Source organism: Ambystoma mexicanum, chromosome 1q (assembly GCF_040938575.1).
Source record: "Ambystoma mexicanum isolate Mex_15411 chromosome 1q, UKY_AmexF1_1, whole genome shotgun sequence".
NCBI classification, from domain to species: Eukaryota; Metazoa; Chordata; class Amphibia; order Caudata; family Ambystomatidae; genus Ambystoma; species Ambystoma mexicanum.
In genome coordinates this window covers 294,246,040-294,272,985 of record NC_090922.1, presented here as the reverse complement: position 1 = coordinate 294,272,985, position 26,946 = coordinate 294,246,040, and the positions used below count along the sequence as shown (strand labels likewise).

Sequence of the window (26,946 nt, the reverse complement as noted above, 5' to 3'; positions counted from 1 at the left end):
GATCTGCAACAGATTTGAAGGCCGGTCACCCAGTTCCCCTGCTAGCAGTATCTCCGGCACTGAAGAGAGTGAGTAACACAGGCCCAGAATTCAGAGAAAAAGACGGCATGGAGATCTGCTGCTTCAGTCTGTTGAAAAAGGCGGAGAGCTCACGTGACAGCATCTGTAACGTTGCTTTTATCATTGTAGTTTATGTTTTTATGAATAGGATTTCAAAGAAAAGAGCATACATCAACAGCAAATTCTTTGGCAAACACCACAGGATCTGGGTTTTATCCAAAATGTACCTTGAAAAAGAGGCGATCTGTGTTTTTTTTTAAGTGGTAGGGTCGGGTGGGCGGGTTCTTGGAGCAGGAGGTGGGACATTTGTTACATTCTTTGGGTTTTGCGTTTGGAAAACATAGGCAGATATGTTCAGGAGTTGCATAAGGATTTGTTCCTTTAAGGACCGACTATGGAAAAGAATTAGTACGGGCTGTGTAAACTTGCCCAAAATCGTGTCCTATTTTAGTTGGAAGAAAACATCTTAACTACCTAGAAATTGTCTTTCAGAAAAAAGGAGAATTTTACAAGGAGAAATGTGCATACATTGCTCTTTAATAAAAATAGGATTTTAAGTTTCACTTATTGAATATTCCTGGTATGGCACCCAGAAGGATCAGGCTTCTTCTTAACGCACGTTTATTGAGCTTTGTTAATGTCTGACACGCCCATTTTCCTTCTCCTTCTACCCAAAGATGCCACATTGGCACTGTCCCACATGGATTTACTCAGTCTGCTTTGCTACCATGGGATTGTGCCAACCAGTTCTTTTTATTTATTATTTTCATGTCGTCAGTTTATCGCCAAAATCTTTCCTGCAGCCACTTCTCAGCTCTCTAGAGGTGAAGTTTGGGAGTACAATGATGGCTTGAATCTGGGGATATGAAAGAGGTTGGTTTTCTTGTCCTGTTGCCTACCATGATTTTCTCAGTGTGGCGTGTCAGACCCATATAATTAAGCTAAATCCTCTTATGGAAAAAGCTATTTGTTTTTGAGAACATTGTGCCATGATTTCTAATATTGTGCAACTTGAAACCTTTATTTCAGCGAGGTTACTATTCTGTGACTTGAGTGGTTGATGTCTGGTCGCACCAAGTTAAGGACGGCTCGTTTATACACTGCCATCAACAGGCTTCTTTTTCTTCAAGAAAACATCGGCATGGCTAGAGTCGAGCTGTTCGAGCCCATGACTGTGTGCACAACATCAAGCAGATGGAGGGACATTCAATTTGAATGACACGACAGCCAATATGATTTATAATGAACTATTGGAGGAGGATATCTAGCTCTAAGCAGCCTGCATCGCAGATGTGCCTGAAAACCATTTCATATATTAACTATCATCTAAGAAATTGGGTGCACACTATCCATTTTATCAAGCGCCACTTACTTGCTACAATTGATGATAACGTCTTCGGGGAGGATCCTCTTCTTCAGCATTCCCTGCTTCGGGTGGTCTCCTCGCCCACGGAAGAGGCCTGGAGGCTCAATCTTGAAGTTGCCAATCCGCTCTCGATGGTGGTCCATTATGCAGAATCCATATTCTTGAATAACTTTCTCATTGGCTTCTTTGTTGGCCTAGGAGAGGATGGACATGAGTATAAGAACATTGCATTTGATAATCATGCTTACAAACTGAATGAGCACAAGTGGCCCTTGGCATGACACAAGCCAACGAGCTGCAGTATTAGTCCATTAAACTCTCCAAGAGATGGGGAGCAACCAAGCCGGTCATTTTTCATGAAAGGGACATGATCAGGGGAAAACAAGTGAAAGAAAACATTTAAAAATAAAGCAAGCATCATTTTTATCTGAAAGTGCTCACTTCAAAAGAGGAGTAGCCCTGGACCTTAACAGCAATTTTGAGGAGGACTGGTACAATGATTGAGAGCGATTGATCGGACCTGGGCCAATTCAGGTAAATGGGATGCCAGGCATGAACATTAAGATCGTAATATCATTCAATTAACACTAAATGCCTGCCATCACAAGCTTAGAAAGGTTAATGGGGTGGGGGAATGGTTTGCATAGTTGATCTTCACAAAACAATCCATGAGTCCATGTTTCACCGTAAGGAGACTGACTTCTAAATGGCAATGTATATTAACGACAAAGAAGATCAAGAGGAAGTAAATCCTCATTTGTTAAAACATTAATGGCCTTCGATCCCCAGGATCCAATCCATACGTGAACCTGCTTAATCGTAGTGGAAATCTGGAGTAGTGGTTGCGTGCGATTCACCGAGTACTTGTATTTTCAAGATGTCCCTGGGAAGAGGGTGTGTGTGTATGTATAGATTGGATGCTGCATTCAGATTGTTTTCTAATGAATGTATGCACGTGCTTATGGGTTTCAGAATTCATACAGCGGCTTCTCTAAAAACCAGCGAGTTGCAGACAGTGTGTGTTAAGCAGAAATACAGAGAGAAAAAACAATATAGAGTAACCTGTTGAAGCGGATTACAGACTGGGCTGGAGGCAACATACATGGACCAAACTTCTGTACAACTAAAGTAATAACCAAAATACTTGTGCTTTTCCATTAAGGAACACAATAGAGCATAAACATGTAGGGCATTGCATCACGGGGCTGTCGGTCATACCCCAGAAGGTCTTATTCCATTTGAGCTGTACCAGTTGTGTGGGCCCATGCAAGGGGAATTGGGGTCGGTGCAATGCGCTGGGTTGTCTTGCTAGACTTCAAAGATCATTTTCAGCCCCATCACGTGCTGGGGCCTAAACCAGGCTTCAGGTGGATTTTTTACACACAAGGGCTTGTTTGAATTCATCAACCTACCCAGTTTGATGGTAGGCAGGGCAAAAAGCTTGGAAGAAGTCCTGAAACAGGCAGCGCAAAATGAAGTCACTGGCGCACAAGTATTCTGCAACAAGGACACCTTTTAGACATTTGACCGTAAACCCAGTTTCTAAACTTATATACCCTTTTCATGTACTGAAACCCCAAGAGCAGCAAATACTGATTTCCCCCCCCTATCCCCATTTGCAGTCCTCTAAACGTTTAAATGTCTTACTTAGAGGCTTGGAATATTCACTGTTGGACACCACCTTTCCCTGTAAATCACCATCATATGTGCATCCAAGGTACATTGCCTAGTGAAACGGTTTGATTTTCTGGACAGGACATTCAATTATTTACAGTTAAGTGTTACCTTTAATCATTAACGTCTATCGTCCATGCACACATCCTGGGAGCTTGTCCTGAACAGCAAGCGTGCAAAGGCCAGTGGAAGGAAACACATTTGCCTGTGTCAAGAACTGCACTCAGCCCCTACTCCAAAGCCAGGAGAAAATAATGAAATCCGACAGTCACCTGCTGCAGGTAAGGATTCAGATTGTTTCAGTAAGTCTGCGGGGGTGTAGTAAATGTGGACATGAAAGAAGCCACTGTTAGAAGTATTTCCCTAGACCCTATGTGTAGAGTTCAGAAAGATCAACCCACAATCCCATTGCAGGGCTTCTCATTAGATGCATGATCCTCCACGGGGTATACTTGGCAGAACAATTAAAGGCTAAACTCTTAGGGAGGGGGGGCACAGTGCTAAAAAGGATGTGCTTCATATAGCTGTATGCAATAGGGTAATTTCGTATGTCTGTCAAAAGTATTCTTTCATATAGGCCTGGTAAATTAAAGGAAGGTAACCATTTAGTGTGAAGTCCTGAGGGCAGGGACTTCTACACAAGTGAGTTAAGGGTCAGGTAATCAGTTGAGAGGACAATTGCAGTGTTTTGACAGGTTTTTATAACCAAGACAAAACCATGTTACAAAGGACCTTGGGAGCCTCTCTACTGAGAACGAACATGGGTCAAATACCCTGTTCTATGGCATGTCTTCCACATCAGGAGGGTCTACAAACACGTAAACCCGTAAGCACTTTGAGAGGTGGTGCTCTATAGGATGGTTAGGGATGCAGATCTTACTCTCGCACCAATAATCAGACCGACTCAGAAGTTGGCAAAACACACCTGTTTTTAGTTGCAATTGTCTAAAACGGAGTACAATGGGCGGCAACAGACAACCCACAGCATAAGTCTCAATAATTCACATGAAAAAACAGAGTTATATAGCAAAAACTCATCATACGCGATGTCACATTATGTGGCAAAATAGGAACCTACAGGGGTTTATAAAAAGGCTTAAAGGGAACATTTAAGTATACACTCTATGGAGTATAGGATTGTGATTGGGTCTCTCCAGTCAGGTGGACACCTATGGTTACCCCTGTGGAATAGTTTATCCACGCCAATGCACCACAATGCCCCCTTTGCCAATGGGGAAAGAAAACTGCCAAAAATGGAGGCGATAACGCCCCTGCGTGCCAAATTTGCACACTGTGCATGGTTCATAAACCACAAAAGAGCTGCACACCCTGCCACACACAGGAAAGTTGGTGTAAAAACAGGAATCACTGCTGTCACCTGTCATTTGTCACCTGAAGTAAGGCCACAGAAGGACTAAAATCCGAAAATGCCCTTAAAAATCCAGTCATTTTCCCAGTGAATTATTGAAAGGGAAGTGTGCTGAAATTAGAGATTCCCCAGGCAGTCAGAGGAATCCAGACCTCCTGCCTGACAGCTGCATCAGAAAATTAGCTGTCAAACCCAGTTTAAAAGTCTTTATTTCCTGATTAAAATAGCAAAATCCGGCTATTTGGAGCATGTTTGTGAAGGGCCAATTCTTTTAAAATGTCCAAATCCCTTATAAACTGTGTTATATTTTAAATGTGAAATGAAGACTTCAACTTACAGGAACCCAGTCTGGAGCTAGTCAACTATTTAATGCTGATATGACAGTTGGGCCTGGGAAAGTTGACATCTGAGCTGAGCTTGACACTCCAATGAAAACAGGAAGGCTAATGGCTGCTAATGGTTCCTGCATAATGACAACAAGGAGAACAATGAGGCCGCATTAGACATTCATCTTGGGGCTGAGCCGAGAACAAAGGACAGGCTGCGCATTGACCTCTGCTGGGAGGGACAGGATGCTTCCCTCTACACCCCACCCTGATCAAAGGACTGGACAGCTGCTGCCTGGGAAGGGGAGGCTACAAAGGAGAACTTTGATGTTAAATCCTTATGTGTGATTAAAGTTTTAAACGCTTTAGCTGTGCAACCAAAAGAAGGTTAAATCTGGAAATTGGTATACATTAACCTAATTTCAGGCTCTTGATTCGAAGACTTTGGTGAAACCTGTACATTTAAGGAACCAAAGTTATGAAAAAATTCTTATTGTAGCAAAACGATTAATGTTGCAAATGTAAGATTATATGTACATGGTCCTCTGATAAGCGCCCAGAGATGTACCGAATTAGAAATCATTAATCCAAATTGTTATGGTTAAAATTGATAAAAATCCATAGAATGAGAAAGATAGTTCGCACAAAGATGGGGATTGAATGCGAACATAGACAATCAAATATGAAATGTATGGTCCGATTTTATTAGGGTACATAATTGTAGAAATGTACATGTGTGCAAAAGTTATGTTTTGGTAAAAACTAATGTTGTGAGTTCCTAAATCCCCTCGTAAAGATGACAGCTCTGTTCTGACTGCCAACCAAAACAAAGCACATGCCTGCAGCCACTCATAGCTGTGGGGTGTGTTTTTGACCTTCTGCCACACAAGACACATTGCTTCCAGAACCCATCCAGATTTCAGCGCAGCACCTTTGTCCAGAACTCTTCATTTTGTAGCCGACTCCAGAATTCTTTGAACATCCAGATTTCTTTGCAGAATCCAGACTTTAGCATTGCAGAACTCTTGCTAGCTAGACCCAATTGCAACCTTCAAAGCTTAAAACAATAATTCTGATTCGGCTTGGCTTGCTACCATTAAGGCTTGCCCGCTGAAACTTGCATCCTGTAATCTGCCGTGTCCAGTAACCAGAAGGGCCCATCCAAATCCAGTCTGAGGCGCAGTCCAAAATTGACCAGAACCGCGCCGCTGATCCGATCCCTCCAGAGGTGTCCTGCTGCCGGTAGACCTGTTACGCTCACCTGGTATCCACAGAGACGCCACCCAGCTGGGTTACTCGCTGGTATGCTTCTCAGCTTTGCCCTGATGTGGTCTGCAGGGAAGGTTCTGCCTGAAAATACAGGAGGACTGTGTTCAAGACTGACCAACTGGGGTAAGTATCCTCCCTCCACCCCTGTATGCTTCTGTCCCTCTGGCGCCCTCTCCTCACCTTGCGGTAGAATTAGGCATGCTCTCCGTCCTGCCTTCTTTGCAGGGGCGCGTTGTCTTTCATGGGCGAGTGTGGTCCAGTTACTTCACGGACGCCAGCCCGTTTGATATTGTTCAGGTAGGTCTTATTGCTTTCCTTTAGTTTTGGTGCTATCCTGTATGCCTTTCTTTGTTTAAAATGTCTCTTTTTTCTCCCTTAGGTATGCAGAGCTTCAGCGCGGCGAACTGGCTTGGTTGAGCCCCGCTGGTAAATGATGGCGCATTAAGAGCGCTATGATGCAGTAAGTAAGCGCTATGCGCAATGCTGTGAAGTCTTGCCTTTGCTAACCTGTGTTTTCCTTCCTTGTAGGTTGCTGTGTTCTTCAGCGCGAGTGGAATGTCCGGAGTGGTGCCAGCCGAGAGGCGACCAGCCAGGTAAGCCTTTTGAGCAGTTCGTAATTTGTAAATGTCTCTACAGCTTTCTTTAATGGTGCCTCAATCTTCCTCTTTCAGGTCATTCTGTCAGGGAGGCGTGCAGATTCGAGGAAGCTGTTCTCAGTAGCTGCGAGTGTTTAAAGATGAAGACTGCAAATAAGATGCTGCTGCTAATGATGTTCCTTTTGTCTCCTTGCAAGTTCTGCTTCTCCGAGGTTCGAGGGAATAGCTGTACACGGTGAGCGTCACGTTGCAAGCTGCAAAGTAACACGAAGCATGTTCTGCAGTCAGGGTGTGGTTTATATAACCCAGGTAAAGTAGTACCAGGGAAATTAGTTCCAGGCCTGCCACACCCAAAACACTAGACCGCATAGCTTGGTTCTTAAGAACCAAGCTATGTGGATGCCTCCATGTTGGCTAACAATACAATAAAGTAGTTCCCAAGCACATTGTTGTTCATGGTGTATGACCTGGCGGCATAGGCGCCAGGACTGGCCCCATGAGGGCTTTTGAAGAGGATGCCAGGCTCTAGCGGCCCGAGTCCTGACTCCACCTGGCCAATGGGTTTGCCAGAGGGGGTTTTGGGCAAGGGTCGTGACAAGACCTGACCCGATTCATTGACCAGAGCCGACACTCCAATTTAATTACAAAGGACTGTAAGCATGAATAGGAAGAACAGTGACCCATAGTATATCTGCATTGTATTATCCAAATCTCAACCCATCCCCCTTTAAATTCAGAATCCTTCTTGCATTGATTTTTCTCATCTGTGTTACAAAACCATAACTCCTTACTGATTTGGCTTAATTCAAGTAATTCCAAAACAGAACTGAAACTGGAGTATCACACATGAAGAGTTATGAGTGGCCGTGAATAACTGATTCATGCGTGGCACCCTCAGCTACATCCACAACTAAAACGTGGAACAGTGTATTTTACCTGTTTTTCTCCAATATTGCATAGTAAAGGTTTCCAGTGAATTTGCAAAGTTCAAAAGTTACACATGTCTTTGTCCCATTTCCAAGTGCTTCTTCCATCCCATTCTGATCTACAGGTGTACTGTTGTTTATATTATAGCTCATGTGTTAGGACCTGTTTAGTGTTGCTTTCCTTATAATTTTTCTACATTTAAGCATTTGTGCACCCTTTTGCAGTATTTTACAAAGCCATTTTCATCTGTCAGTTTAAAAGTGTCATTTTCCAAAAATGGTTTTCTCTCTGGTTTGGGGAGGGAAGATTGCATTTAACTATAGACATTGTCTTCATTCCAGACTACCTGCTGATTACTTACATCTTTGTAGGATTTCTCATTTGTATCTAAACAAAACTTTGCAGGGGGATTATTACCCCATATAACACACCATCGGTTCACAAATAAAAGTTGTTCTTTTTCCTGCGTTTTCTATGCTGCATCATTATAAGTTAATTCAATTGCTTGACCCTATATTCTGAATTGTGATTTGAATATTAAATAAATAAATAAATCGTTACTTTTACAAACTTGCCTGATTCCTGGTTCGTTGTGACCTGGGGGTATTTTGAGAAGGGTGTGATATGAGTGGTATATCATTCAGAATATTGAATTTATAGACACAAATAAATAAGGGTTTCATTGCGCAATACATGCTAGGCATGACTTGGGCGTGAACCTGATTGAAGTCCCTTACATCCCCTAGTGCAAGTCATCTTCAGTGTCATAAAAATACACGTTTCATTGGCTTTCAAACTATAGGGCTCTTTGCTACGTGGCCCTCTACAATTGGCTGGCATGCTGGTACCCGTCTGGAATATTTCACTTGCTAGCAGCACACAAGCCTGTACCCTACGTGCTGGTGAGTTGGACTTGACCATACCTCCCCACTTAATTAGCCCAACATCCATCATCACTCCTATGTCTCACACTCAAGTAATCCTTTGAAATCGGCATTGCAAAGGATCACTGTGCCTGAGAACAGAAGGCTGTGTGAGCATGGCCGTATCTTCTGGTCTCGGTGTAGCTTGTCCAAAGTCTATTTTCATCTGACCATGTGATAGGAGACCGTGTTTTGAGATCCTTCTTTGCATTTAACACTATTAAATGACCATAACCTGGCACGTCTAATGTTTTCACATTACACCACAAAGGGGAGCCCATCCTGCTTCTCATGTTCATTGTATCTTCTCAAATACAGAACCTGTTTCTTGGCTGCCCCAACCCGTGACACTGGGCAAGACCAGCCTTCTCGAATCTTCCTTCGCAGTCAGCTTTTTTCTTTAACTGCATTACACTTTCAGCCCTTCTATTCACGGGTTCCATGTTTGCTTAAAATGCATCGTAGAACATCCAGATTTATACACACATATATTGATGGCACCGCCTGCAGTCTATTCACTATGTATAACCAGCCTTATGATTAGTCTACTTGCGTTACTGCATCTGTAAAATTATAAAACGGTTTTGCATTTTCTTCAGTGCCCTCCGCACATGCAATCTTCATTTTGCTCATGAAATGTTGCTCAATTCTTTACTTCGCCATCCGATTCTATAAGCTCTATGTACTCTCTACATTGGCATCTCTTCTGGGTGCATCATTTCTGCTTCATGTGAAGCATCATTTCTGCTTCACTGTCATTCATCTTCACACTTCTTCCGGAACTTAGTTCAGACGACTCATTTCTTTGTGGATACATCATATAGCGTTTTCTCAATGGCAATGGATGACAATGCATTACTTACCGTAAAAGCATTTCTGATGGTTGTATCTGCTTAGATTCACATGCTGTGCATAGGTCCGACATCCAGTGGTCACTGCGGAGTATTGCATTTTGTTTTTCGTAGTCGAAAAGGGGACGTCGACAAGGCGTGTCTGTAACACTATCCCTATAGTGACGTGCATTGTACCTACAATCCCTCACGCGTCGAGGTCCCTCTGTTTGTATTTTTCTGCCCTGAGGGAGCCTTCTAGACGTGAGTGAGTACAGAAAAGAGAGAAATATAGGAAAGGATGTCTATGTTCCTTCCATCCGAGCGGGGAGGAAGGGCGGGCGCATGTGAATCTAAGCAGATACAACCATCAGAAATGCTTTTACGGTAAGTAATGCATTGTCTTCTGATGTTTGTTAATCTGCTTAGAATCACATGCTGTGCATAGACTAGCGAGCAGTACCCGGAGTTGGCGGTGGGTTATGAGAAGGAACAGTAGAGAAAAGATGTCTTAATACTGCCTGTCCCACCTGGGAGTCAGATCTAGAGTGTGCATCTAGACAGTAGTGTTTTGTAAAGGTGTGCACAGAACTCCAGGTAGCCGCTTTGCAGATGGACTCAAGGGGAACATTTGCAATGAATGCTATGGAAGCCCCAGTGCCTCGAGTGGGATGTGCTCTTGGCTTGAAGGGTAGTTCTCTCTTAGCAAGAGTGTAACAGAGAGTGATGCATTGTACAATCCATCTAGATATAGTGGACTTATAGACTGCATCTCCTTCTCTTCCTGCTGCCACCGAGACAAAGAACTGATTAGTCTTTCTCAGTGATCTGGTTCTTTCCATGTAGAACATTACAGCTCTGCATACATCTAGTGTATGCAGACTTTTTTCTCCCAAGCTGGAAGGGTTTTGAAAGAACGTTGGTAGTTCTATAGATTGGTTTACATGAAATTTCGAGATGAATTTTGGTGCAAACCTTGGGTGTGTGCGAAGAACCACCTTATCCTTGTGAACTGATACGAAGGGGTCTAGTACAGAAAGAGCCTGTAGTTCACTTACTCTCCTAATGGAGGTGATAGCTATTAGGAAAGCAGTCTTAAGAGTGAGGTATTTAAGAGTTGCCTTGTGCATGGGTTCGAAAGGAGTGCCCATGAGTCTAGAAAGTACCACGTTTAAGTCCCATCCGGGAGCTGGGTTAGCTATCGGGGGTGTATTCTCTTTACCCCTTCCATGAAGGCCTTGATAACTGGTATTTTCCACCACGACACTTTAAGTTGGGAAGTGGTGTATGCAGAAAGTGCCGCTAGGTGGACTTTAATGGAATTAAACACTAGACCTGAATCCAGTAAATGGGTCAAGTACAGAATAATGTTAGTGGCAGAGCAGTCAACCGGGTTGATGTTCTTACTTCTACACCAGATGACAAATCTTTTCCACTTGCTAGAATAGCAGTGGCGAGTATTAGGTTTTCTGGCTTCCCTGAGGATGTCCATACATCTCTGCGGGAGATGTAAATGTCCAAATTCTATGATCTCAGGAGCCAGGCTGCTAATTTCATGGTCTGAGGGCATGGATGCAGTGTCCTGCCCTTGTCTTGTGACAGCATGTTGTACGGGCAGGGAAGTTTCCTTGGGGGAGATAGGGACATCTCCATCAAGTGAGCGAACCATGGCTGTCGGGCCCACATCGGGGCCACTAGTATCATGGTAACCTGCTCTTGGTGCATCTTGTGCACCACTTTGTTGAGGAGGGGAGTCGGGGGAAAGGCGTAAACAAATTTCCCTGACCATTGAATCAACAGACCGTTCCCCTTGGACTGGTTCTGGGGGTACCTGGAGGCGTAACTTTGGCATTGTGAGTTTTCCAGGGTTGCGAACAGGTCTATTTCCGGGAAACCCCATTGCGTGAAGACGTCTAAGACGATGTCTTCGTGCAATTGCCATTTGTACTCTTTGGGTAGGGGGAAGTCTCTGCTGAGTTTGTCTGCTAGCAGATTGAGTTCCCCTGGTACATGTTGTGATAGTAGGAACATGTTGTGTTTGAGAGCCCACTTCCATATATTCTGGGACAACTTGGACAGTCCTGGAGAGTGAGTGCCCCCTTGCTTGTTGAGATAGTACATGGCTGTGGTGCTGTCTGTGAGGACCATCACTGTCTTTCCTTGTAAGTGTTCCTGAAAGGCTTTCAGTGCTTCGAACACTGCTAGTAGTTCCAGCAGGTTTATATGCTTGGATGCTAAGCTCGGAGTCCACACTCCGTGAGCTGTCTGATGGTATAGGTGAGCCCCCCATCCTGTAAGGGATGCGTCTGTGGTTAGAGTGGCTTCCACTGCGGGTGTGGCAAAAGTCTTCCCTACTAAAACAGGTTTTCCTTTGTCCACCACCGTAGCGAGAGAACCAAGGCTGCGAGTCCACCACTAGATCGTCCCATTGTCCGCTGGCCTGACACCACTGGCTGTAGAGCCACTCTTGCATTGGGTGCATGCGCAGGCGCGTGAGGTACCAAATAAATACATGACGCCATCATCCCTAGCAAGCGCATTGCTTTGCGTACCGTCACCTCTCGACCTGCCACATAATGGGGGGATCTGAAACAGCATGTTTTGGACCCTCTCGTTGGAGGGGAAGACGAGGCCGTCCTTTGTTCGAATTAGAGCCCCTAGGAATTGTTTGATTTGGCTGGGGTCTAAGCTGGACTTCTTTTCGTTGATGGAGAAGCCCAGTTGGGACAAAAGGTCTACGGTCCTTTGGGTATTGGAGAAGCATGTTTCGTAAGAATCCCCTGTTATGAGCCAGTCGTCGAGGTACGGGTAAACCGGGATGGATAATCTGCGCAGGTGGGCCGCTGCCACTGCCAGTACTTTCGTGAATACCCTTGGTGCAGATGCTATCCCGAAGGGTAGTACTCTGAACTGGTAGTGTTTGTTCTCTATCATGAACCTGAGATATTTTCTGTGCGCTGGCAACATTAAAATATGAAAGTATGCATCTTTCATGTCTAGTGTTGTCATGTAATCCCCCTGTGATAAAAGTGGGATTACATCCTGCAAGGTCACCATACGAAACTTTTGGGGTTTGACAAACTTGTTCGCTGGACGCAGATCTAATACAGGGCGCATGGTTAAATCCTTTTTGGGTACAAGGAAGTACACTGAATAAATACCTTCTGTTACCTGAGATAGGGGGACAGCCTCTATAGCTTCTTTTTTCAGTAGCTCTTCTACTTCTTGAAGAAGAATAGTGAGGTGTTCCGGTGTCGTGCGCCGGTTCCGTGGGGGTCTGTATTTCGGGGAACCGTTGAATTCGATGCAGTATCTGTGGGCTATGGTGGATAATACCCAGCGGTCTGACGTTATTCCCTCCCATGCTGAAAGGAACGATGTTAGCCGGCCCCCGACCGGTGATGCATGGGAGGGGACCCGAATCTTTGTGTCATTTGTTGGTATTGGGCGTGGGGCCTTTTGGACTGGAGCCGCGCCCTCTTCCTTTGCCACGACGTTGGCCTCTTTGACTGAACTGGGTGCTTTGGTTAGAGGGCCAGTTGGTAGCAGAGTAAAATTGTTGTTGGCTTTGCTGCTGGTGTTGGCCACGAAAGGAGCGTCTATTGCCATAGCTGCGTCTGTTAGGTGGCCTAGAAATTTGGTCAAGAGGCTTGATGGTATCAAACTCCTTCTTTGCATGTTCTAGGGCCTCATCAACTGCTTTTCCAAACAGATGTGTTTGCTCTATGGGCTTATTTATTAGGGAAGCCTGGGTTTCCGGCTTAAATCCCGAATTGCGCAGCCAGACATGACGTTTGAGAAGTATTCCCTGAACCAGGGAACGGCCAGCTGTCTCTGCGGCATCTAAGGAGTTCTTTACGATGCCCTGGTTTACAAGAGTTCCCTCTGATATAGTAGCCAACAGGCGTGAACGCAGGGGTTCTGGTGCGTCCTCTGCTTCGCTGCGCAGCTTGCTCCACTGTGCATCTGCAAAGCTAGCTAGTAGGGAATTGTTATTCGCAATCCTCGTTGAGAAGGCGGCGGAGGTCGTGATTCTCTTCCCAAGTGCATAGAGCTTCTTGCCCTCTTTGTCAGGTGGTGCCTCACTAGTAGATAGTGGTACCCCCGCTCTCTTTCTTGTATTAGTAACAACCAGAGAGTCCGGAATAGAATGTCCCCTGATGTACAAAGGGTCAGAAGGCGAAGGGCTGAAGAGCTTTTCTATCCGAGGGTTGACCCCCCTGACTAAGGCTGGATTGGAAAGGGAAGGAATTATTCTTCTCCTTATAGAAGCCAGGAGCGGAATGGACTGACTGACTGACCGGGGCTTTTTCTTTAATAACCTTTTCTACAAAGTCTATGTCCGGAAGAGTCTCCCCTGTGTCTATTTCAAAATGCGCTGCTGCCTTGCGCAATAGTGCATTAAGTGAAGGTTGGTCATCTATGGGGGAGGTGTTCCCAATAGGTGAGTCCTTGGGAGGAGAAGGGTGACAGACATCAGGGTCTGAGTGCACTGATGGGGATTGCCAAGGCTGCACTGATGGGGAGTGCCAGGGCTGTGAGGTAGCTGTATCTTCTTCAAAAGCTCCTGCACTAGTGTAAGGCTCTTCCTCAAACCTCTCCTCCTCCTGTTCTTCCTCTCCACCTAAACACTCATCTTCCTGGAGGTATTGCTCCTCTTTAGTGAGGTCAGATGCGTCTGTAGAAGACAGCCTAGGAATCTTGACCCTAGGGTCATCCTGGGTCCATTCTCTTGGTCTTTTGGGTATGGGTGGGTTTTGGTTACCCAAAAACCTCTCCATCTTTTCCATACAAGAATGGAGTCTTTCCAGGGTCTCATGGGGAACCCCTGAATAGTCTAGAGGGGGGAAATCAGTGTTTTCACCTTCAAAACGCTTAGAACGCTCCCACAACGTCGACGAAAGGTTTCCGTCGCCCTCAGAAAAGCCCTCCGGTAGTTCAGAAGTGCCTTTAGAATGGGGCAGTTCCTGGCTACTCTTGTGCTTTTTCGGCGTTTCTATTTCCTTGGGTGCGGTATTCGACGTCTGTTTCGTCGTCCGCTTACGTTTGTCCTCGGAAACAATTCTCGCCAGGCTCTCGACGACGAGTTCGTCAGTAGAGGGTTCTGGAGTCGGCGTTGTCTGCGTTACGCGCTGTTTCTCGACGGCCGCTCCATGGAGCGTTACGTCGGATGTCTTTGAGGTAGCGCCCGTGTTAGATGAAAGCCCAATCACTGGTCGCGGGTGGGGCTTGAGACCCTTACGGTCTAAGGTCGACGCCGGAGTGCCTTGCGTCCCCTTCGGCGCTGGTGGATTCTTCGTCCTCGACAAAGAAGAGCCGTGGGTTGTGTGCTTAGGCCTATGGGGTCTGTGTGCGTCCTTGTCGCCGGGGTGTTCATCCCCATAAGCAGGGCGTGAGCCGAGCCCGTCGGGGCCGGGGACGGACGTCGAGGAGCGCGAGCGCTCCTTCTGGGGGTTAATGACTTCCGTAACAGACGTCGAGTTATCACCCTCCTCGTCACTTTCTGTAACAGCGGCGGTGGGTGAGGAAACTGACTTCGACATAGCGTAGTCCGCCCACCTCTTAACTTTCCGTTCTTTAAGAGTTCTTGGTTTCAAGAGCTTACAGGCCGCGCAGCTGTCCTCTTTATGATCGAGGGGCAAGCAACGATTACAGAGCTTGTGTTTGTCCTTCCAAGTGTATTTGCCCCTACAGCGTGGGCAAAACTTAAAAAGGTGTCCTCTCCATAGCTGAGCCAATAAAAACTGGTGATAACAACCCCAAGGAGAAAGAAAGAAATTCTCGACGAGAAGATAAAAGTTCGAACCACCACTCTCCCTACTGTATGTTGGCCGGCGAGGCCTGGCCACGTGTTCGGCAGCGCCGAAGGATCTCCTCCGTCTCTTCCCCTCCGTTGAAAACTTGCTCGGCGGAGAAACAGCTTCACAGCTAACGTCGAGGGGAGGGATCTTTTAACAATAAGTATATATTAAGGACCGAGGTCCGTAGTAATTGTTTAGCATTGTCTCTCTAGGAGCTCCGCGTAAGGCGACCATAAGCTGGGCGGAAAAAAACAATCTGAGGGACCTCGACGCGTGAGGGATTGTGGGTACAACGCACGTCACTATAGGGATAGTGTTACAGACACGCCTTGTCGACGTCCCCTTTTCGACTACGAAAAACAAAATGCAATACTCCGCAGTGACCACTGGATGTCGGACCTATGCACAGCATGTGATTCTAAGCAGATTAACAAACATCAGAAACCTTGTTTCAAGGACTTTTCGCAGTATAGGTACCATTTTGGCTTTGCGCATTTCGCAATTTCCGGTTTCCAACATATAGGCCAAATGGGGGCGGGACTTTCTGTAGAGGCACTTGGCTCCTCCTCTACACACATTTTAGCTCACTGCACCCTTCACAGGAGGAGACATATCCATTTGCATATCAGTCTTTGTCCCACCCACAAGGCCATTTCAGCACCAAAATGCTAGGAAAATATCCTCTGAACAAGAGTACCATCAGCAACCCCAGACAAGTGCTTCGGCCTAGTTTAGTTGGGCCCACCGCAGGGACATTAACATCGATTAATACCCACACAGTGCTGCTGAGTGGGCATTTACAGATGTTGGGTGGGCTTTGCCCGCTCAGGCCCCCTGTCTATTCCTCTGCAGTGAGGTGAAGCTGAGATAAAGCTGAGGCTATCAAAGACACAGTGAGAAAAAACATGTTATCTAACAGGACAGAAGTAAAAAGAAAGCTCTGGGCATTGTGATGAATGGAGAGAGAGAAATGCAGATGCAGGCAAGAAGTCCTCTGGGAAGCACAGCACCTGAAGGAGGCGGTGCTGAAGCGAGCTGCGAAGTTTCCTGGGTTTAGAACTGGTCTGAACAGGAGAAGGAGACACTGGAGACCCGGCATATGCCAGAAGCGAAAAACCAAAATGACTCTAATGGAAAACTCATTGATGGCATGACTAAAAAGAAATTGTGGTGGGCAGGCTGCCCATCCAACGATGCCGACACCAACCCAGGGAAGATTCAGCAAATGGTCTGTGTACCCATAGCTCTAGCGAGATGCCGAGAGAATAGCAAGAAGTGGACATGATGGAACGAGGCCTGACAGCAAAACAGAAGGAAGGAGAAGGCCCCAAGCACCTACGGGGCTGGAGACTTTCCCCTGCAATATTGAAGGCAAAAGCGAGAACCAGGAAGCTGAAAGGGACTAATTATATAATCAGAGAGACTCACCTCAGTAGAAGTGACGAAAACCTGAAAACAAACAAATGTGAGAAAAAGAATCATATAAACTCAGAAGGAGAGGAAGATAACTTGTCTATCACTACCCTGGGAATAGAGGAAAGCACCCCATTATCCAAGAAGCAAACCCTGGAACATAACAGAGAAAGAATACTATAAACTGAAGGACCAAGAAGTCCTTAGGCCAGAAAGAGAATCACAGAAACCCTGGAGTGAGAGATCAAGAAAACTTGGATATCACAACACTGGGAAGAGGGGAAAAGTACCCTGTCATCCAAGAAGCAAAGAATGGAGCATAATAGAGGGAGACATCTATGAATTAAAGGACAGAGAAGCCCTTAGGATAAGCACTATACAAGACAGGCCATACCAGCAAAAAGGTGAACCATAATTACCCAGAAAGCAAAAACCCCATAGGAAAGTACACTGAACACGATTAAATCAGACCTTTCCAACACAGATTGAGGAATTTGACAAAGGTTAATGCAAACCCACATTAAAGAGGAGAGAAAACACAATAGTCCTATGAGGGATCTACAGGGACTGATACAGAGAAGAACGAGAGACTGAGAAGTACAAATTAGCAAGAACTTGTTACATCCTGCTATAAACGTTGGTCCTTGTGGCATCGCGGCAGGACGTGCCGTTCCGCATTTGTGAATCCCCCCAACATGGTGGCATATCTTTCTTGCTATTCTTTGAGGGCCGGCATAGTTGTTTCACGTACTTCTCAGACGCTGCCAGCGGGTCATGTGACCGGATATAAGGAACCGATTGCTTTGCCTCCGCGCGTCGCTACTCCCTTAGTCCAGACGCTTCCATTGAATCTTCCAGATTTCAGGGATTCTTTGACTCCAACCGCCGAGACCCCCTGCAGCGTATCTCCGGACTTCTGTCCGAATCCAATACTTGTGCCCGGCAGTTGTTTTCATTCTATGGAGTGTTCCTTCCATCCCTTCAGCCTTCCGAGTTCCTTAATACATGGAGTGTCATTTGTCTGCATTAGAACATCCGAGGCAGACATAGAACTCTTCCCAACAGAACTCGTACTTCAGCATCATAGTTCCCGCAAGATTCCAGGACATTGAATCCAGCCCAAAACCAGTGTCTTCAGTGCCGCACAGGTTTTTTTCCCCATAGAGGGTTTCCCTGGGGGCGCAGTCCTCTTCTCCTGGTTGTTCTATCCGGGTAGGGAGTGATTGGGCTTATAGGGAAGCCTTCGCAGTCGTCAGTACCTTTGCCCTTCCCGGTTACGGCTGGATGTACAGGTTAGTGCGTTATTTCTTATATCGCGAACTGAGCTAATCGTTATTCAGATAACAGAACTCTAAAGAAAAGAAGACACATGCTAAACACACCCAACAGGAGAAGGGAGTCATTCTCCTGACCGTAGTAGTTTACAATAGTGGTAAGGTCAGTTAGGATTAGCTTTGGACAGCAGACTTATTCCTTCGGACATTTACTAATGGCTGATGAGCACCCTAGTTAGTAATACAGTTGCAAATACCCCATAGCGATAGGGAACGATATGCATTATTCTTATTCTTTAATAAGCCAGTCTTGGAAAATGTTCTCAGAGCTTCCGCATCCTCCTTCTGCCCTGCCAAATGGTGTTAGAAGTGGTATGTGTCATGATGCCTGCCCCCGGAAGACCAGACAAGGCCCAGCAGCCCCGGAAGCAGGCATCATGCCACTTGGAGCATGCCCAAAAGCCCCAGTTAGGGGCTGTTTGGGTGCAGTCCTGGCGCCATGGGCGCCAGGCTCATTATTGATAACTTACCTGAAGCAGACCATGCTGCATACTCACCTGAGGGAGACCCTGCTGCATGAAGACTCAAATGAGGCTTAGGAGCGACTATTTTACTGAAGGGACTATTTTGTTACTTGGGTGGGGCTGTGGAAGAATACTTACCTGGATCTTCTTCCAAGGCTATTTAAACCACGCCCGGACAGCCACACGTGCTTCGCGTTATTCTGCTTGCTGCAGCGTAACGCTCACGGTGTTTTCAGCAGCTCCAGTATTCAGCCACGCCCGCTTCAGTCCTGGGACTCCTGAAACAAGAATAAAAGAAGGATAAAGGTTAGAACAGGAGTTTCAACTTTAATCCTTACCTGAATCCTGATCCATTTCGCCACAGAGCTGAAAGACAGAAGTCTTTGAAGCATCAGTTCGCATTCCTACGGCGCCACGCTGAACTCACCTGCTTGGCGGAACTTCAGCATTCCATCACGCTCTCTCCATCTCGCGGCCGCCCTCCGACACCTAAGGAGACAAAGACAGCAAGGTGAGCAAGGGCATTCTCTAAGGCTATACAAGCTACTCCCAAGGACTTACCTGATTTACCACGGGGGGTACTCACCTCATCTCATCTCAGGTTGGCGCAGTCAACTCTGCTTCATCGCCGTACCCCGTCCCCTAAGGGGAAAACCACAATAGACTTACCTGAATCTTACCAATTGCCATTTGGAAATCTTCGAGTGGATTAATCGGCAACCTGCAAGGAATCGGACAGAGTGAAGATCAGACATTTGAACTCTTATGAACAATTGGACTTTAGAGTCAATACTGGAACTCACCAATTCCTCTACCCCAGTGAAGTAACTGGTCATCAAAGCGCCCCTGCGGTCGACGCAGGATGAACAGCTCATCCTTCCAAACCATCGGGTGAGACTAAGGAGGGGACATCAAGAGTGATCTGTGGGAAGACAACGGGAGTGGGGAAGGTGGGTTGACACTCAATTCCATGGGTGGTTAATTCCTCTTCTCCTTTGCAGAAGAATATTCCTGCGAGCCAGACAAACTAGGCTGAGAGGGCCAGTCCAGTCAGTCATCTCGGCGCTACACGTCACGCTGGTGAAAACAACAGCGGCTCAGTTCCGGTCGACGCCCCCGTGGGAACCAGGTGAGCGTAACAGTATGCTAAAGTCCCGAGAAGGAGACAACTTCCACCCTCCCAAGAGTATATGGAAACACCTATTGATAACCTCCCACCAATAGGACTGTTCGGTATAAAACCTTCCTTAGGAGAAAGAAAACCCATTGCCCTAGATGAAAGAGTGCTACCTATTGCCCTTAGTTCTAAGCTACCTGATGATTCAGACCCTGAAGGAGTAGAAAATACCCTTGAAGTCGATGGGTATTCAGACGCGTGGGAGGAAGCAGGGAAGAGATTACTCAGACTTCCACCTCTTCACTTAACGCCAACATAAAAAGGAGTACCTTCAAGTCCCTAGTGGAACATTTAATAGATCAGATCCAGGTGAATCGGTGACCCCAGGATGGGGTGGACCAAGTACGAACAGATTCATCCCATCGATAGTTCCGCATGGTGTTCTCCAACCATGCCAGGAAGGGGAATATTTGGGGGCATTTTTTTAAAACTTCAAATGGCTTGCAACCCAATTTAATTGGGTCGAAGGCTTAAAAACCTGTTACCTGGCCCCTTTGTTCAAAGGAGACTTGCAAACCTCCTATCAAAATGCCAATCCACTGCGGACCATCCCTTTTACTGAAATTAAATGGGCATTGTTAGACTGGGTGGCAGAGACAGATAGGTTCTATCGGCTAACATTTCCAGACATCCATCTTTCGCCCAAGAGACTCAATTAGAATTAGCTGGATGGATACAGGATAAGCTTACCCAATGGTTAGGGAAGAAAACCCTACCAGAGGTCCTCGAGACCATAACCTTAGAGCAATTAATTAATTCCCTACCTACATCTCCGCAATAAGGGATATTACAACATCATCAACCCACGCTTGAAACGGCCATTAAGAGAACACAAAACCATTCAGAGAACGCCAAATATTTGAAACATCTCAGAAAACCAATAGAAATAAAGAGATGTAAGCAGGGCCCCAAGTTCATACCACAAGAAAAATGGGCAAGGACTGAGACAGTTCCTCCTTGAGTAAGAAAGAAATCCATAAAATAAACCATCCAATGTCATTTAAATCTCAAATAACCCCGCGAGAAGAAATAGGGCAAATGAAACTCTCCTCCCTGGTCACTCTCTCTGTTTCTTGTGCAGAAAGGGGACAGGTCATCAGATTCTGCCCCAAGAATATGCTAGAATCACCTATGGAGTTAGGATGGCTAACAGCAGAACCATGAGAAAGGGAGGAAGAAGAGACAGACATGGACCTTAATGAGATTGAAATATATTACTTTAGGTCCCAACCGTTTCAGAACCATGAGAAGGTGCAAATAAATGGGATGTGAGCTAATGCACTAGCATTCAGAAAGCCGACAAACTGCAGTCAGAGCCGAATTCCTGTATCCCGAAGACATGCAAGATAGTGAAGCAGTCCAAATAAACTGCGTACATGGGGATGTAAAGATATACCTTTAAATACCTCTATCCCTGTGAGTTAGGAAACAAACCACACCTATAGAAACAGCAGTAGTACCAGGCCTACCAGAAGAGTTCATCATCGGCACAGACATTGCAATTTTTAGGGAACTGCAAATACCTTCGCTCTTTCAAAACATGAAACCTCTGTACTCCCCTTTACAATCTTTGAGCACTCCATCGACCCCTCAGACACTCCCATATGGAACTGATGTGAGACCAGTTTTCCACACCAAGATCAAGAAAATCAAATTCTCAAGCAACAGACACAAAAAACATCTTCTAAAAAGAGAAGGGGAAGCCACAAACATATGGAGAAGGGTATGAGACTAATCAAGGAAATACCTCCCTTTTGCTAAAGGCAGAGCCCCCCCCTGTGGGGCTAGGGGGACAAGTCCACTCCACAAACCCCTTCCTTGGGGTTGAGGCAAGTGGGACCTCATCGACAGACACTCCCCCTTAGGGGACAAGGATTCCCTTTCCTGTGAGGAACTCCTTATCCCATTCCCCGTGATGGCATATATGGGACTTTTGAAGAACCCAAGGGTGTCCTCACTTCTTTTCCCCTTGTATCCTCCTCTCGGGTGGACAGGGAAAGGTCATCGCTTTTGGATCCTGACCCTGCAGGTGAATATGCAAGGGAGGATCACCTATGGGGGAGGAGAGTTCTGGAGTGCAGAGAGGTCATCCTTCGTTGAGACAGAGTATTCCTCCGCTCCATTTCCTTTTTTTAACAAACCCTCTATCCCTCAAGTCTTTGTAGGCTGTGAGCCCTTTCCCTAGTCTTTCCATAAACCATTTCCCCAGAAACACCAATTTAGCAATGGGACGAGGAAGAGCACAACGCAAACAACATGGAAAAGGGACTTCCACAAAGACTGTGAGCGGTCTAGTTGTCAGAAAACCAATCTGTGGGGCGGGGACTTTAAAATACGTGAAAAAGGAGTCTGTGGCTCCGGCTCTCCCAGCTGGCTTAAGCCACTCAATTAGTGGCATGCATGGAGGCGAGAGATTTGCAGTAGTACCGGGGAGTGCAGAGCTGAGGCAGCAGAAGGAGAAGATGGTACAAAGCAGAGGTCCAGGCTGAAATGCTGGAGTGAGGCAGACAAGAGCCAGAGGACCCACGAGGAAGTGCCCATCCCACTGACAGCCTGCCAGTGGAAGAAGCAAAGCAGCCACACCACAGATGCGAGACGCCGCACAGAGAAGTTGCACTGTGGCAGGCGGGAGACTTGCAGAACCGCTGCATGCATAATGTGGTGAGTCCGCCTAGGAAAGCAGGCCCTGCATGGCGAGGCGGTGGTTGAGCCCGTATGAAGGGTTGAACATTAAATCATTTTGAATACCGACCTGAAAGATTGAAAACTCAACAAGGAAGAAAACTGATGTGATGAATGGGTTTGAAAGACATTAAACTTTAAGAATAAGCATGGTCCAAAGCAAGAAATGCATCGTAACGAAAATCGGTGGCCTGCTTGAGAGAAAGTTGAAACCGAACGTTAATATTAATCTGGTGGGTGAAGGAAACTCTTAATGAATTAAAGGTGGCCAACCACCTATGGAGAGATCACATGAGAAATTGGGATAAGAGAAATCCTTTGACCTGGCAGGAAAGTGAAAGCCAAATTAAGTACTTTTTAATACGGAACAAAAGCAAGTTTTGGGCATTCTTGGATATTAAAGCATAATCAAAGAAAGTGTGTGAATCTGCTATCTGCTTGGTATGCAGAACGGCAATATATGAGAAAACAAGCATTGGCAACAGCCAAAACAGTTCAAAGAACTTGTCAAGTGACTTCAATTCAGCAATCCCACTAAGTCTGTGCCTCATCTGGGAAGCGGAAGGGAAGCCCTTATATATATATTTTTATGACAAGTTATACTCTGAATGATAAACGCTATATAACGCCCCTCTCTTTGAATCCCCCTGACCTCACTGAGCCAAGAAGTAGGTGTGTTTTGCAATTCAAAAGATTTTATTGGAAAATTAAACAATATATATATATATCACACTTTTATAATAAATTAATATTTGATATCACACTTAAGAATATGACAGTGATCAACAATGGATAATATTACAATTGTACGCTTATTTAATTACTTAGGAGTTGATATATGAAGGAAAAGGTAACTGGGAATGCTTTTAGGGATTCCAGGAAATGCAATGATGAATAAAATGCAGTACAGAAATAAACTGATAGGGTTCCACAAGAGATAATATGTTCACTTTTCCCCTGGTGGCAATTCACTCCCCCCTATGCAATATAAAAGATGGAAAGAAGAGCACACAGCTCTTAGGAATACAATCAAATGTAGTTCAGTTCCCCCCCTAGCAAGCTTAGATCACAGGGATGATTTTAAAACACAGGCAATACTTTAAGTGTGATTTGCAAAGAATGGAAAAATATGCAAAATAATGATTTTAATTCCCTGTAAGAGGTTCAGGGTAGGTGATAGCTATTTAAGATTAGTTCAAGTCACACTGGCAATGCTCAATGAGGGATTAGCAGGTTGAAATAGTATTTTAGCAGTTCAAGCAAAAGCGGCCATTTTGACAGGAGCTAATTTTTCGCAGCAATTTTTCCGAATGTGTCGAGCGTGATTACGGAATAACTATAAGGAATAGAAGTCGGTTTTAGGCTTGTTGGAAAGCTTAGAATGTTAGCTTTAAAATGAAAGTTAAATCTCGTTCCTAGCACCTATGATTCAAGAGATACAGACAATGTAGTAGTAACAAGGTAGTTTCTCGAAATGAAAGTAAACTTCAGAATGACAAAATTACACTTTTACAGCTTTGAAATGACAGAATGAGCACACGATTCCTACGATGCAGTTATTGACAGATTCAAATGTTTTGAATCAGGTTATTTTTAACTAAGATATTGGTTCTGGCACAGTTCTTGCTGAGTACTCCCACTATAAATTTGAAATAGGCCGTCAGGGTCTGGACAGGTTGACTTGTTCTCTCGCCACAGACGGTCTTTAGTAGCGGTTCTGCTCACAGCGATCTGGTCTGCGGATCTGGATCTCTGGTTCTGGTCTCGGCACGTCACAGCGGTCTGGTCTGGGTCTCTTGAATTGGATCTGATGGTTCTGGATACACAGGATTCTTAGCAAGCAGCAAACCGCGCAGCCCGGCGGTTGAATAGTTTGCAAAGGATTTTGAGGCCTGCTGAAGAGAACTCAGCTTGTGGGTTAGGCCTTTGCTTTAAGTTCTGGAGTCTGAGTTCTAAGTTCTGGTCTTGTCTGGATTTGAAGTCTAAGTGCTGGATCTGGTGTCTTCTGACAGAGTGCTCTGCAAGAAATCAGCTTGAAGTGGTAAGTGAATGTCCCTGTCTGGTTTTCGGTTGCTCTTTTTATGTCTTTTGAAAGTGGATGGGTCGGCTCATTCTGCATGCCCAACCCTCTCATGATTTGATAGGTCAAGGATTCTCTGTGACCTGATTTGAGAAGGGATAGTGTGTCAGAGTGAGTCACCATTTTACAATCTATTGAAGAAACGCCCCTTTGTGTCCTTGCAACATACCTTCTTTTTCATAAAACCCACATTTGCAATATACCCCCACTTGTTAATATTACCTAAATTGCATGACGGATTGCTCAAGGTATATTCTTGCCTAACCCTGATCTTCCTAAGAGCTAGGGTTCAATAATGCTAAAATATTTCGTTTTTTGGTTGGTTTACCAATATTGGATTTTTACCAAAAATTACACAGATGTACACCGCCTCTCTACACATATTCCACAAAATTTTAATTTTTCTAGCATAAACCCCGTGTCGGCAATCTCCATAATTCATGGGGTTTTGCCTCAGAACATGGTACAGAGTTGAGTCTGGTCTCAAATTGTGGCCACATTTCTCAGATTAAGGATCTCCAAATTGTACATTTTTGTAAGCTTAATACAATATTTCAGAAGCATTTAACTTAAACATATATTTGCTGCAATATGAATCCACAATCCAGTCTGGCCCGCCCCCAGAAGCTTGGTGAGTCAGAGATCACAGGCCTCTCCTTTCTCCAGAAGACTGTTTACAGTCCACACCCAAAATCAGCATACCCCATTCAATTGAAAGGGTCTATGTGTTGTGTCCTGCAGGCTGCAGGGGAAACTCCTCCCTCTCAATCAACAGGGCCATGTGATATCCTGGGCTGTTGTGTGCGTCTCTGAGGTGTTCATGGTTCTCAGGAAAAGCAAGTCTTTTGAACTTTTAATTACATAAGACCCCCTTCTGTTCACTGCACAGTTCTGCAAGACAGCTCTCCTGTCAGGATTTATAGAGCGCCAGCGCCGGTCAGTGTCCAATGCCGGTACTGCACTTATTTTTGACAGCTGTCTTGAATTAATACATTTCAAAAGAAAGGATTTTACTTGATAGTATATGATCCTTGTTTGAGATGGCATTAATGTGGATCTGCAGTAGAGTAAAGTAAAACACTCAACCAGAGTTGGATTTTTGTTTGGTGGTTCAGGGCCCATGATCTTAGCAGTTTTTGACATTAATAAAACTGATTTTGAACAGAACCATCTTTCTTTGTACTGGTGGGTGGCAGGTCAGGGGACCATTTTTGTGTGCGCAAAACGGCGCAGTTTTCCTGGATTCTGGCGCAAATGTGGGCTTTTCCGCCATCTTGGATTTTCTAAGCCCACAGCACCAAATGTTGCACCATAATAGTTCAAACGTGGGTCAAGACACCCAACAAACTCTACGTTATGTAGAAACACACATTTGCAAGAGCCATGAGAATGCAAGAAAGTGTAACCCGTGCAACGTGACCAACACAAGCCTAGATACAGTGTCAAGGGAGTGTAACACAGGTGAATAAACCAAGCATTACTGTCAGTTGAAGCAGTGGCTTTGTGTTGGTGGAGAAGCAGACAAGAAGGGGTATCAGCTGCGTGCCCTGTAATGGGAGGATGGTGTGGTCTGACAACTGCGCCTAGACCGAGTGCACTCCTGTATGGAAGAGCCACTGAAAGCACCTTTAAAGAAGCTTGGTTTTCACTATACCCTCATGTGTTTTGAAGTCAAGAGATTGAACTGCCCATGTGAATTAGTGCAAAGGAATAATATCATAAGAGCTGTGAAGTGTCCCAAGGAATTGTGTTGTTTTGACAAGCTGGACAATTTGAACTCTTCAGGAAGGGAACACCTATTTCTTTTGAACTATTTTGCACTTGGGGAAGCTGAGTGCAAGCAGGGAGCTGGAAGCAGCTCAGAAGAAGCTCAGAAGAAGCTCAGAAGCAGCTCAGAACTTTGCTTCCAACACAATTTATTTTGTTGCTGATATCCCTTCACATTGTATACAGATAGACGTGAGGCAAAGTATAGATTATGGACACAGACAGACATTTGCTTTGGACTTCTTGACACAGACCATCGTTAGTTTTTTTTTTTAGGTAGAGAAATCCCACCTTAGCATATGGCAAGTTAGGCCTTACTCCATCCTGCATTTTAAGTTAATAAAACATTTGTTTTCTGTGCGTGCCTCATAATGCCTCACAGTCTATCTAATACACAACATTCCAGTTACAAGACTTGCCTGAAGAGAAGGTTAACTTAGGCCATTGCCAGGAAGAAAGAGAAGTTATCTCTTTGAATAAAAATCTCAAATGAAGCAGAGCACCTGAAGAGGGAGGGATGAAGCAAGCCATGAAGCCCGCAAGGTTCAGAACTGCTATGAACAGGAGGAGGAGACTCTGGAAACCCGGCATATATCAGAAGCGAGAAACAGACGGCTGGGGTGCAAAACGCAGTGGTGGTGTGGTCACAAAGCCATCATGGTGGGCAGGCCGCCCATCCAACGACGCGGACACGACCCCAGGGAAGAAGCCGTAAATGGTCTTTGTACCCATAGCGGTATGGACGATGCGGAAAGCGAGCCGACAGGGAAAGTGAAGGAAGGAGAAGGTGCCAAGCACCTACAGGGCCGGAGATATTCCCCTGCAATATTGAAAGTAATGGGGAGATCGGGAAGACCGGGAATCTGAAAGGAACTCGTTATACAAATC

General features: G+C 45.4%; 1 protein-coding gene across 1 annotated transcript in view; it reads right to left on the bottom strand.

The window, feature by feature from the left end:
* Positions 1 to 26,946, bottom strand: part of LOC138527482 (DNA topoisomerase I, mitochondrial-like) — a 2,081,463-nt gene that overhangs the window by 687,087 nt on the left and 1,367,430 nt on the right. Inside the window, exon 21 of the mRNA XM_069638684.1 lies at positions 1,433 to 1,620. Coding sequence (XP_069494785.1) covers positions 1,433 to 1,620 — 188 coding nt within the window. The remainder of the gene's footprint in view (positions 1 to 1,432; positions 1,621 to 26,946) is intronic.